Source organism: Girardinichthys multiradiatus, chromosome 13, assembly GCF_021462225.1.
Source record: "Girardinichthys multiradiatus isolate DD_20200921_A chromosome 13, DD_fGirMul_XY1, whole genome shotgun sequence".
NCBI classification, from domain to species: Eukaryota; Metazoa; Chordata; class Actinopteri; order Cyprinodontiformes; family Goodeidae; genus Girardinichthys; species Girardinichthys multiradiatus.
The window spans coordinates 24,254,479-24,268,840 of NC_061806.1; the positions used below are offsets into that span (position 1 = coordinate 24,254,479).

At 41.4% G+C, this 14,362-nt stretch overlaps 1 protein-coding gene across 1 annotated transcript in view; it reads right to left on the minus strand.

The window, feature by feature from the left end:
* The window catches only part of necab1 (N-terminal EF-hand calcium binding protein 1), a 63,825-nt gene that overhangs the window by 20,222 nt on the left and 29,241 nt on the right, over positions 1–14,362 (minus strand). Inside the window, exon 6 of the mRNA XM_047383077.1 lies at positions 7,529–7,665. Within this exon, the coding sequence (XP_047239033.1) occupies positions 7,529–7,665 (137 nt within the window). The remainder of the gene's footprint in view (positions 1–7,528; positions 7,666–14,362) is intronic.

Below are 14,362 nucleotides of genomic sequence, written 5' to 3' on the forward strand. Positions count from 1 at the left end.
AAATAAAAAAATATTTCTAAAAGTCTTGTTGGTTTCTCTGTTTAGTCATTTTTTTTTTTTTTTTATTCCATCTAACTTTAGGATTGCAAGTATCCAGGGTCAGGAGAGGGAGTCAGTGAAAAGCCCACTGCTGCTACTTGGCCCTGGTTTGTCTTTATGGATGAGGTGTTGGGACAGAGGTCTTCCACAACGCCACCTGTCCTGATTTCCTCCATCCCTGAGGACACTCCAGGGCCAAGCGGAGCGGTGGGCAACCAGACGGAGAAGGAAGACAGTGAGCCAGCAGGAAGGGGTCAGAAAAGAAAGAGGGACAGAGATGATGGAGTTGATCAGGGAGGACATGAGGGCACAGAGAATGGACAGACTGTTTTCCAAAGAATGGCACCAAAATAAGGTGCTACATAAGAAATAAATAAATATGTTTTGTTCAGATTGTTTCTTAAAGTTTTAAGGTGTTCTAATAAATTTCAAAATTGTTTTTGTCACTAATGTTATTTACATTTGATCTAACAATACATCAACTTCATTTAATGTTATAAACAGAATTTATTATGAAAAATACAAACAGCATTTTAAACAGAATGAGGGAAGAAAACATTAAAACAGATCAAGATTACAAGACAAAAGGCATAAAATAAAACTATGTACAAGTATTTACAACGGCGACAGCAGGATCAACCTGAGTGACCGGTTCCTGGAACGACTCTTCAACAGAACAAAGAGGCAGATGTCTTTCTGAACAGAAAGTCTCTGGCGATGTGGCTAAATCGTTCACAAGGTCAGAGACTTGGATGGGACGCTGCAACTGAGATCTGTGGTCTGTCTTTCTGGATGGTGAGCGAAGCATCACACAGGTGGTCTGCAGATGTTTGTGATGCTTTTTTCCGCTGTCCACGTCATCGTCCATCAAGTGGGTTTAAAGGGCTGGCTGAATTGACGGCTGCCACATCACTAAGAGGTAATCGGAAAAATGCAGAATTAGAAAATTGTGCTCACAAAATATTACAATTAGTTATACCCCTCAAACATTAATCACATCTATAATATTATACTTGCCTGCACACAGTAGTCATGTTCTGGTGGTACCCCCTCCAGGGCAGACACCTCAGCTGAAAGCTGGTCCTGCCTCAGTCCAAACCTCACCTCATCCTCATCCTCTTCTACAGCCTCCTCTGGGTCATCCTCTGGGGCCATGACATCCCCAGCACCAAGGCAGATGTTGTGGAGGATGGCTCATGCTGTTATGACCTGAAAACAATTTAAAAGAGGTGCATGTATGTGTATATATTATGTATAATGTATATATAAAATGGATCTAGGTCAAGACCTACGTGAGGTACAAAGGTGTCATGCACCTCCAGCACTTGCAGGAAGATGGCCCTGAATCTGGTTTTCATCATTCCAAAAACGCGCTCTATTATAGAGCGTGTTTTTGGAAGGATGGCTGTTAAAGCGCTGGGCTCCCACACCTTGTCTTGTCCTCTTGTAGGGAGTGATGAGGGGGAGTGGATATTGGAGGCATGGGTACCCTCCATCAGCAAGGATAAAATGCCCTGGAGGAGAATAAACTGTACAGTGGGCTGTGGCGGAGCACCCTAGAGTCATGCACTGACCCAGGCCAGCCCACATATGTGTCAATAAAATGGCTCTCAGCTTGCAGGATTATAGAAGGGAAGAGTTTCCTGTTCATGTAGCACTGACCATCAGGGCCGCTTGGACACCTGAAGCAGATATGGCAGACGTCAATTGCACCCACAGCTTTAAGAAAAGCTCTGTGGCGTGCCAGCCCTGCAAACTCACGGGACACTGCCTTAAGTCCTCAGGGGTCTTTAGAAGGTAGAGGACCTGGTGACGAATAGCCACGATCTCCTCTGTAACTCTGTGGACGATGCGATGGACAGTAGAGCGAGGCATCCCAAACACTCTGCAGACCACTCTGTAGGATGTGCCACTTGCCAGCCAGAAAAGAAAAACTAAGGTCTCAATAGTAGCACCCATCCATGTTACCTATCCTGGTGCAAAATATTAAGCAGCACTGCCAGAGACTCCCTGCTCATCCGAAAATCTGGCCTGGTGTCCTCCTGGTTGAAGAAGCGTTTCAGGACTGGGACACTCAGGTTGATCCTGCAGTAAAGGGGTCTGGTCTAGAAAAGGGAAGAATGGAGATGGAAAAACACATTATTTTTAAGGCATGCTTCTGGATATTTTAAGTGATCAAAGCAAGTAGATACTAATACACCAAAAGCACTGCATTATTATATAATTATCTAAGAACAGCCAGAGGGGATCGAATACTTTATAATTCCCATCTATCTTAAAATTGAAAGTTGTTGTTTATATATATATATATATATAAAATATGTTGACATACATTAGCCATAAAGTTCCTATCTATTTGTTTATTGGCTAGTTAAATCAAACCTCTTTTTTACCTGAACATGATTGTCTCTCAGCCGGGGATAAAGGAGATGTCTGCGACGACGATAAAACTGCTGAAGTTCCTCAAAAATAAAAAATAAAACTATCAGAAGTTCGGCTCCATTCTGCTTTAACTGCTTTTTTCTCCTCGCAGCTACGGTTGCTAGGCGACAGCTGTTAGGCTGAGGTGAGGGCGGGAACAGCTGGTAAAGGTTAGACCGTCCCAATCCGCAGCTGCTCACTTCCGGCCTCCGTGGTTTTAGCCGGCGCCATAGAAAGACCCTTTCTCTTTCTATGGCACTGGTTTTAGTGGACCCAGCCCACGTAGACCGGTCCTTCGAAGGATGCAGCCCCTGAGGCTGACTTCTGGGTCAGCCTCGGCGTTGGTATATTCCCTTTCTGGTTGATTTTGTCAAATGTAAATTTGTTTCAGTACTTGTAAAAATGTTTTGCATCTTGTTAAACTGTTTTCTGAAATGTTAATTTATTTCAGTACTTGTAAAAATGTTTCGCATGAAATGTTAATTTGTCTTTAGGTTTGTAAAAGTCTTTTAGATTTTGTAACGTTGGCTTGCAACCCCGGCCACCGTAGTTTACCTGTTCAGACAACATTTTTCTGCCTTGATTTATTGTTATTGAGGACCGAAACAAAGATATGGATTTATTGAAAAGCACAGACAAGGCAACAACAAAGGATCTGACACTGACTGAGAAAACAGAGAACTGTTTATGCTGGGGAGGCTGATTACTGGAATGTTACACAGGTGAGTGAATAAGCAGATGAAAAGCAGCTGAGGGGCAGAAGGGAGTTGAGGCACTGACGGAAGATACGAGCTAACCAGGGAAAGGAGAAAATTAAATACTCCCTAACAACATACAAAACACTTGTCGGGGGTTTTAGGTTCAGTGTGTGTGTTTGTGTTTTGTCTGCACTTTTGTCTTCAGTTTCCAGATGGTGCTGGAGTTTCTCAGGTGTGCTGGGTGATAGGTGCAACTGATCTGCTGATTGCATTGGAGGAGTATTTAAGCAGGAGGCTGCCAGCACTTCGATGCCAGAGTGTTTGCCTTTGGTGGTAACAAGCTTAGCTATGCTTCGTTCTTTGTGTCTAAGCTGATGTTGTTTATGTTCCTTTGCCTGATCATTCTTCGCTGAACTTTGACTTCGGTTCCAGAAGTTTCTGGACGATCAAGATTACCTGTGTTTGGTGGATTTCATTTGGGTTTCGTTTCCAAGTACCAAGCTGGCAGCTTCCTGTTATCCTCCGTCTCCTGAACCAAGGCAGAAGCGTACCCTCTCCACCCTCCAACGCAAATACCTGAACATTGAATTAACTCCTGAACTCACCAGAACTCACTCTACAGCTCAAGTAAAACCATCTGGATTTCTCCGCTTCGCACACCTGGGTCCCGACTACCTCTACCCCTTGCGAGCTGACTACACTCACCTAGTAAGCCGTTCAGCTGTTAATCATAGTTACTTCTCGTTTATTCCGCAACATTTTTTTTCTTGTATTCACCAGTTCTCTTCCCCCTCTTTTCATACAGTTGCCGATTCTACCGTTCACGTTCCAGTTTCACTTCTTGTAAATAAAACACCTTTTACTGATTCAGTTGTTCTGAGTGTTCTTCTTTATGTGGGTCAGATCTATCTCGAAGAAAATGACAACACTAAAATAAGCAAAAATACAAATACAAGAACACACAGAAACTCAAAAACTAACATATTATGACATTCTCCCAACTTCCACTTCCTTTCTGAATAAAGAAAACAAATCTTCACTTTACAAACTCAAGTTCAAGCTACAGAGTGTACTATTACTATTTTTGTCTCAGTGGGTCCTGGATTGACTCCAATTTCTGCGTTCAGTCTTCGGCAAACTACTGCAATTCCCAGCTGCAATATATACATTTTAGTTCATGGTTATTTACATAAGCACACAAGTTGTAAAAAATAATCATATTCCCATTAAGGTAGTCAGGTTTGGAAGAACCTAAATTTTGTATTGTGTATAGTGTTTAAAATAAAACTATTCCACCACAAAATTAGAAACTACATTCACACATCTATAGAGAATGAATGCAAAAACTGTTAAAAGGTCCTTTATGGACATTTCATCAGAAACTTAGTCATCCATTAGCAGCAGTTAGAGTTTTTCCCATTAATTCTTTCCTCTAGAGACCGTTGGGAAACACACAGACAGGTGAAAAAAAACAAGTCATTAGTCGTCATATAAGAGTGCCCTGCCTCAAATAAACACAGACATTACCTGCAGGGAAGATTCACCTACATGTCTGTCTGCAAACATGCAAGCCATGTAGGGAATCTGTGCATGTGTGCACTGGGTGAGTCATGGCCAGCGCTGATGACCTGAACACACCCGAGGCATGTTGGAGCTCTGAATGCAGACCCAGACTGATCAAGAACCTGCATGCACAAAGGCAAGAGAACCCTCTGAGAATAACCGCCTGATCAGGGCTGAACTCTACTCAGAGAACCACTGAGAGCTCATTATCACCCAGGCCAGTACATTTATGAATATGTGAATATTCTTATTATCTGATCATGACCAAATAATGCAAATCATTTATTTGTAAACATAGAGCAAGTACACCCATAGGGAGCCTCACAATAACAGAACTGAGTTACCATTGGTTGATGGCCCATTTTCATGGTCACTTGGTGCTGTCTGTTTATTCTTGCAGTAATCTTCTGGTAAAGTAATAAAAGTTGCTGCAATAGCTAGCTATAACAAGCTAGCACCCAGCTGCCTGCAGATGTGGCTTCAGTCCGTCTAATCATTTTATCCTCCATCTTATGATCAGTTGTAAGTAAGACACCAACATACTTAAACTCTTCAAGCTGAGGCAGAGACTCACCTCCAACAAAGCCTGGCTGCAGGGTTATAAGTATTAATATTTTTTTACTTTTCTCCTATTTTGCTGTTGTTTCCCTGGTTTCTCTTTTTGTTCTTTCACCTCTGACTCTTTATAATTGTGACCTGCCCAGCCTGCTTTCTAACCACATATGGTCTGCTGTGTCGTTAATTTAATAAAGTTACCTGTCTCATTTGGCCCCCTGTTGTAGATCAAATTTGCCTCTGACACTAGAAGGTCCCCTGACCCACCAAACTGTTTTCCTGTTATGGCTATGCATTAAATAAGTACATAAATAAACAACCATTTCAACTAGTTGAAGGTTTTCTTCACTTAAATTTAAAATTATAAAAGAAAATATTATACATAAAACACTCTCTGACTATGGGTGGTTGGACAGCAAAACTGTAGGGTCCACTGGACCCCTTGACCTTCTCTTGGTGTCGCCACTTGTTCTAAACAGAAAATTCCTGCTGTCAAGGCAATGCAAGGTAAGTTTATTTGTATAGCACATTTCAGACAATTCAAAGTGCTTTACATGACGAAAATATAACAACAGAAAACACATGAGAAAGTACACTGCAGTGGCACAATAAACGGAAAGTTAAATACAAATACACTGCCCAAAAAAATAAAGGGAACACTCAAATAACACATCCTAGATCTGAACGAATCTGCCGCATTAAATGGCCCTCCAAAGAAATGCCACCCCACACCATTACTGACCCACTGCCAAACCGGTCATGCTGAAGGATGTTGCAGGCAGCAGATCGCTCTCCACGGTGTCTCCAGACTCTGTCACGTCTGTCACATGTGCTCAGTGTGAACCTGCTTTCATCTGTGAAGAGCACAGGGCGCCAGTGGCGACTTTGCCAATCCTGGTGTTCTCTGGCAAATGCCAAGCGTCCTGCACGGTGTTGGGCTGTGAGCACAACCCCCATTTGTGGACGTTGGGCCCTCATACCATCCTCATGGAGTCGATTTCTAACCGTTTGTGCAGACACATGCACATTTGTGGCCTGCTGGAGGTCATTTTGCAGGGCTCTGGCAGTGCTCCTCCTGTTCCTCCTTGCACAAAGGCGGAGGTAGCGGTCCTGCTGCTGGGTTGTTGGTGTACTCCTGGTGTACTGGTCTGTCTCCTGGTAGCGCCTCCAGGTTCTGGACACTACGCTGACAGACACAGCAAACCTTTTTGCCACAGCTCGCATTGATTTGCCATCCTGGATGAGCTGCACTACCTGAGCCACTTGTGTGGGTTGTAGAGTCCGTCTCATGCTGCTACGAGTGTGAAAGCACCACCTACATTCAAAAGTGACCAAAACATCAGCCAGAAAGCATAGGTACTGAGAAGTGGTCTGTGGTCCCCACCTGCAGAACCACTCCTTTATTGAGTGTGTTGCTAATCACCAAAGATTTCCCCCTGTTGTCTATTTCATTTGCACAACAACATGTGAAATTGATTGTCAATCAGTGTTGCTTCCTTGTTGGACAGTTTGATTTCACAGAAATTTGATTTACTTGGAGTTATATTGTGTTGTTTAAGTGTTCCCTTTATTTTTTTCAGTGTACATTACAAATATATGTATATACAATTTTTGCATTTACTGTAATACCCATGTCCCCGTGTTCTTTGTCTTTAATATTCAAAATAGATAAATAAAAAGCAAAAAAACAAAACTCAGCATTTTTGAAGTTTTCTGGAAGTTTGTTCCACATTATTGAAGCAAAGGAACTGTATGCTGCTGTCTATTAGTTCATAAGCAGATTTAAAGATTGCCTTTTAAATTAATGTAATATTTAATTATTGTGAAAATTATATTTTGTGTGCATGTCAATTTAGTTAAATTAAAATAGCACATAAAATAAAATGAAATAAAAGTTTCTGAAACATCTACGGTAAATAAAAAAAAAAAGGCAAAATTAAATAGATTTTGTGCTTCCCCGATCATTATGATAGTTGTTTTTATTTTATCACATCCTTCCTAAGTCCCTTTTCTCAGATCCTAACGAGCTTTTGTTAATTAGGTGAAATTCGTCCGGAGCAGGTGTTCTGATCAGGCACTGGGTACATGCGTTCAGTACGAACACATCCTTCATGTCTGTAATGAGGGATGTAAATTAGGACAAACAAAACAGAGAGACCATTACGAGCATACAACTATGGGTCTCAGTGTACATTTCGCTCATGTTGGAGTGTGTTTGTTGGTGTGAAGGACCAGAGGGATTCGCAACTCACTTCTCCTGGCGGGTCTGCTCAGCCGTGGTTTCCATGGCGCACTCAAGCGAGCTTTGAAGTGAATGAAGCTGATTGGTCGTCTCCTTCAGCAAGAAGCGGGTCACAAACTGCTCCAGGTGGGTGGACTCCTGATAGTCCTGTCAATCAAGGTGAGGAAGAGGAGGAGGACAGGTTTGAGTGGGTGGAACAACAAAGGGAAGCTGTGACAGGTTTCACATGCCAATCGAAAGTCACTAAGCGTCCAAACCTCCTCTGCTAATTAAAATGTGCCCACAAGATTGTTCAGGAGAGATTATGTAACATTGCTGCTTATGAAGAGAAAATATGAAAAGGAGGATGAGGAAGAAATGTGAGGTTCTATGGATATTTGTTGTATTTGTAATGCTTTAGTCATCTTTTTGCTCCAACAATAAGTGTTTTCTTTAGTCTGTTCCCTGATTTAATTTAGAGTTTCTGCTCTCACCTTCTCACCTGGTCCCTGTTTACTTATCATCACACTTCACCTTTTTATATTTAAGTCTATAGCACAGTTGAAAATGTTCTTTTTCTCACTGTCTGACATTTAATTAAACCAAACGTCACAGTGGGGATGGTGTTTCCCCTTTTTGTCTCCGAATCTAATGATGGTCATTATGGCAAAACACTTTGATTCTGGCTTCATCCTCACCAAGTGGCCTTTCAGACCATTTTGGTGTAGCACTTTCACTGCGGATGAAGATATCCTCTTACCAGCATCAGCAAGCATTTTTACAAAGTCTTTTGCTTTTGTCCTGGGTCGATATGCACCTTTCACAGTGAAACACATTCTGAGCTGAGTCAGAAAACGGAAAACAGAACCAGTAGAAAGGGTTACCCACCCAAGTCAGAACCAAACCTGAGTCAACTTGGCAAATTTGGTTGCAATAAATGTTATATCTAATTTTTGTCTGAAGTTCCTACGAAGTTCCAGCAAACTTTTATGTTTTTTCTTCACACAACTGACATGCTCAGCATCAATTTGCGACTTTCTTTGAGAGTGATTTTTCTTCTGGTCCAGTTTGGTTCTAGAGTGAATCCAGGAGGGAAACCATCCTGACATTCACTGATTTGAGTCAGATAAACCAGCTGCTACCCATGACATTAAAGTGGTGCAAAAATACCCAGACCACAGAAAGACTTACTGTCTTCAGGAAGACTTCCTGAATAGGGCCAGTAAACGTTTGATAAATGTTAACCCTTTAAGAGTTTTTTGTCATTTTTGAAATTTTATTTCTTGTTCAGAAAACACATGTTATTTCCCTTATAGCAGCAGATTGCAGGATTATGGTTAGTTTGTTTTTCTCTTCTTTTTAATTTCTTATTTCTTTTTCAGTCAAATCATTAGGAAATTATGTGATTATTACTTTTGATATTTTACTACTAATATCACAATTGCTCGATTACCTGTTATTATTTTCAATAACAAATTAAATAAGTTTTACATACTTTTGGATATTGTTACAATTAATCTACCGTATATATTTTACAGATGACATACAAAGAAATATGGATAAATATTGAATCAGGCCTGCGTCTTTATAAATGGGATAGAGGAAGAATACACCCTGTAGACAAATTAATACTACATTTTCATGTACATTATTACATTTTAAGCACAGATTATGAGACTGATTATATATGAACAATATTATGGTTTAAGCTAGTTTAAGGCAGCATATTAATATCAATCTTCTCCCATCTTTACCACAGTAAAGAGGACGTGTTTATTTGGGAAACTACATCAGGAACCCAAACTGGACCACTTTATTCTGGCCCACAGATAATCAAAGAGTAAAGACAGAAGGAACTGCAGTCCCTTTTAGCATCAGATATTGTTATTCTAGGATCCAAGGGACATAGTTTGAAAAGATTATGACTTTATTACTCCTCCTGATGTATCTTTGTTTTCTGAGTTACACAACAGGTATAGCGAGAAAAATATGAGACTTATGTGTTTCTGTTACGTTTGATAGACACATTGCATGTGTGATGGAGTCACTGGCACCTTGTCATTTACTGTGGAATGATTGCAATTATGTCAGGCTGTGCTTGTTGGGTAAACTGATTGAGAGGGAAAAATATATCTCTGACATTATGGACATGTCATCTGCTGTGCCAGAAACAAAGCAGGAGGGCTGACTGTTGTTCCGACTCTAATCAAAGAGAAGTGAGAGATGCTTGGCACTGCGGAGTGTGCTCTCCAGCTGCTCCCTCAGTTTTGAGCTCGGTGACTGTTTGTACTCTTGACTAACAAAACAGTGGTTTAAAAGCTAATGCCTGATAGATAAAAGTAGAGAAAAGGGTCTGCTGGTTCCAACAAATGTGCAATTACATCTCTAACAATTGAATGCGTCATTTTGTTTATGAGCAATATTTAATCCTTTAAGCTAGCACACATTTGCACATTAATGTGCATTGAACTGGTGAGAATGAGTTGTGACAGACTGGTAAAGGTCAGCCTCTTGCAGTCTTGGCAGTGTGTGTCCGTTCTACATATCTACAGCCATTTAAAACAGCATCCCGTTTGCCTGATTTTTATTCATTTTTGCCTTTTCTCAATGCTTAATTGTCTGCTGCACAAAAGGTCAAACAAGAGCCATGGTGAAGGCAGTACTTTTAACTCTCTACATATTGTTGTACTTTCGTCCAACAACCCCACAGAGACAAAAAATGCCAGAATTTGAGAATAAACTGGACCTTTGAAATCAGATAACTTGTCCTCCTTAATAAAATAAAAAATAAAATGAAGATAAATTAGAAAACAAACAACACAATCCTTCTTACTTCACTCTTGAATTCATCACTATGTTTTGTTGTCATGATGTGAGTTGTTGTGGGTAGGACCCAAGTGCAGAGACAGAGACCCCAGGAGTCAGATGAATGATGGTAAGTCTGAGATTTATTGTTCTCACTCACAGACCAGGCAGGGAAACCAGAACCAGGCCAGGACATAGGATGCACGACCAGGAACAAAGATAAGTACAACCCTGACACAGAAATAAGTACGACCCAGGACACAGCAGGAAACAGTCTGGTCCTTTGTTCCTTGTTCTTCACCTGTTCCTAGTTTCCATTGATTACCTGGTCTTAATGTTCATTGGTTCTCTTTGCATTTCCTGTTTGTGTATATATTCCTTAGTTGCCTCTAAGTAAAAATAAACAAAAACACTAATTAAAAAACACAAACACTGGCTAAGTACGACATTTGTAGAATTTAGCTGAACTCTATGAGCTGTTTTTTTTTTTAAAGTATTCATAGCTTTTAAACTTTTTCGCCTCCTGTCACACTACAGTCACAAGCCATTACAAAAAGTGATTATAAAATCAAAGAAACAGGGTTTTTACAAATACATTATTCAAAAATGTTGCATGTATTTGTATTTAGCCCCCCTCAGTAAATACAAAAACCGTTCATAATAAATACATCTTCAGATCCTTCGGGGTTTGTTTCTATCAGCCTTGCACATCTAGGGGCGGATATTTTTTACCCATTCTTCTTTGAAAAATAGCTCAAGCTCTGTCATACTGGATCTGAGCTTGGTGCGGAGGAACTTGGCTGGCCTGCACATAATCCTGTCCTCAACCAGAAGGAACAGGTTTGGAATTAATTAGAACACAAACTGTGAGCCTGACCTTATCTAGCATTAATATTTGCCCTCACTAATGCACTTCTAGAAAAAATGTCAGAAAACCCAAACAAACACATCCCTAAACCATTGAAGGGTGGACCAACCCTATAGATCAAGATTTTGATGTCACTCAAAATTCATGTGTTTTGGCAATATGGTGTATTTCTCAAAATGGGATACCTTCCTTTCTAAATAAAAGTAGTGAAATTAAATTTAGGGTTTTTAATTTTTTTTTTGTGCGAAATTACTGTGCTAAAGGACAGATTTATTCAATGGCACCATCTTTAACTGGTTATTAATGTGGAGGGCGATGTGCATGGAAAGGTTTTTTCTTTTCGTTTTTATTGTGTTCATACATTAAGGTATTTTAGATTACATTGCTTGGACGCATGTTGTGCAGCAGCTCATGCGGCAATAAATATAAATTTATTTACAAATTTATTCACCTTTATGATTACCAACATGCTAATAATGGATAATAATCTAATTACCTATAATTACATATATTTTGCAAATAAATTACTACATTATCTACCTTCACAACATATTTTACATTACGCACTGAAATTAAATCTGTGGTTCCTTTTATCACAGATAACGGGGCCAAACAATATCCATATGGTATCTCTGATGGTATTTATATTAGATCCGCGTACACATTTGTCAGCGTAGAAATAAACAATACAAGATGTGTTATGAAGAGACTCACAAGCAACTGGCCCCCTCACACACATCCACAGCCAGAGACTGCCCACTCAAACACATATACAATTGAACAGAGATGACCGAGATTCAGTCAGTCACTAATGCAGCATCTGTTCTCCTCCGGGCTCTTCCATTACTCAAGAATACTCTAAGAAATTTAACAGATTACACATTTTTTAATATTTGTTTCTAAATGGCATTATATTTTTCAAAATCTAAGGACATGTGAAGACATCTGTGGATATAAATCTCGTCTCTCACTCTCTCACAGGGGGTTGTAGTTTAGTTTTTTGTCATTGCCAGTTTTGTCCAGACTGTGCAGAGTAATTTGTTTTCAAGTGAGGTCAAATTTCCATTCTGAGTCAGTGAGCGAACTGTGAAGACGTTTGTGAGGCTGAATGATAGGGCATCAGAAGTCCTGTTCTTCCTCAGGCAGATGTCGAAAAGCTTTTAAAAAGTTCAGAGTGAGGCAAAAAAATGCTTTTTAAAAGTCAAAACCTTACTGACTGAAACCTTTTCTCTCCTACATTCTTCAGCTTCTTTTAGAAGACTGTTTCATCAAGCATATCTCATCAGAGTAAAAAGGAAAGAAAAGCGATCGTTGTGAGTTTTGATTTGTTCGGGTACAGAATTAGATATACTGTGCCTTGTGAAAGTACTCGGCCCCCTTGAACTGGTCAACCTCTTGCCACATTTATGGCTTCAAACATAAAGATATAAAATTAGAATTTTTTGTGAAGAATCAACAACAAGTGGGACACAATCGTGAAGTGGAATGAAATTTATTTGGATGTGTCAAACGTTTTGAACAAATAAAAAACTGAAAAGTGGGGCGTGCAATAGTATTCGGCCACCTTGCGTTAATACTTTGCAGCGCCACCCTTTGCTGCAATTACAGCTGCAAGTCTCTTGGGGTTTGTCTCTATCAGTTTTGCACATCGAGAGACTGAAATTCTTGCCCATTCTTCCTTGCAAAACAGCTGGAGCTCAGTGAGGTTGGATGGAGAGCGTTCATGAACAGCAGTCTTCAGCTCTTTCCACAGATTCTCGATTGGATTCAGGTCTGGACTTTGACTTGGCCATTCCAACACCTGGATACGTTTATTTGTGAACCATTCCATTGTAGATTTGGCTTTATGTTTTGGATCATTGTCTTGTTGGAAGATAAATCTCCGTCCCAGTCTCAGGTCTCTTGCAGACTCCAACAGGTTTTCTTCCAGAATGGTCCTGTATTTGAACCCATCCATCTTCCCATCAATTTTGACCATCTTCCCTGTCCGTGCTGATGAAAAGCAGGCCCAAACCATGATGCTGCCACCACCATGTTTGACAGTGGGGATGGTGTGTTCAGGGTGATGAGCTGTGTTGCTTTTACACCAAACATATCGTTTTGCATTGTGCCCAAACAGTTCGATTTTGGTTTCATCTGACCAGAGCACCTTCTTCCACATGTTTGGTGTGTCTCCCGGGTGGCTTGTGGCAAACTTTAAACAAGACTTTTTATGGATATCTTTGAGAAATGGCTTTCTTTTTGCCACTCTTCCATAAAGCCCAGATTTGTGCAGTGTATGACTGATTGTTGTCCTATGGACAGACTTTCCCACCTCAGCTGTAGATCTCTGAAGTTCATCCAGGGTGATCATGGGCCTCTTGGCTGCATCTCTGATGAGTTTTCTCCTTGTTCGAGATGAAAGTTTAGAGGGACGGCTGGGTCTTGGTAGATTTGCAGTGGTCTGATGCTCCTTCCATTTCAATATGATTGCTTGCACAGTGCTCCTTGGGATGTTTAAAGCTAGGGAAATCTTTTTGTATCCAAATCCGGTTTTAAACTTCTCCACAACAGTATCTCGGACCTGACTGGTGTGTTCCTTGGTCTTCATGATGCTCTCTGCGCTTCAAACTTGACTCGCAGTACGGTCCTCTACGATCCCTCACCTCCGTCAAGGCGACAGGAAAGCCGCCCCTGGGATTCAGGGGGTTCCTACTGCCCTCAACCGCTGCCCAGGACCCGAGTCCGGGAAGCACAGGGCCCACCGTTGTACCGGGAGCAGCCTCCACTGCCTCCTCCGAGGATGAGGCGTGATGCACTGATACACCCTGAGTGCAGCCGGAGTGAACTCTCCGACGATGACTCAGATGGGCCGGCACCAATCCCTGAGAGTGGATTGCGCACCCGCTCCCTTGCCAAAGACATAGAGCGTTTCGACCCTAATAATGCAGAATCAAACATTGATTCTGCGGGCGACCAGGAGGTCGTCCCGAGCAGGCACAGAGTTCAGGCGGGTGACCACGAGGTCGTCCCGAGCAGGCACAGAGTTCAGGCGGGCGACCACGAGGTCGTCCCGAGCAGGCACAGAGTTCAGGCGGGCGACCGAACCTGGTAGCAGGCTGTGAGTCCAGAGGCTTGGCTGCAGGCAGTGAGTCCAGGGGCTTGGCTGCAGGCTGTGAGTCCAGAGGCTTGGCTGCAGGCTGTGAGTCCAGG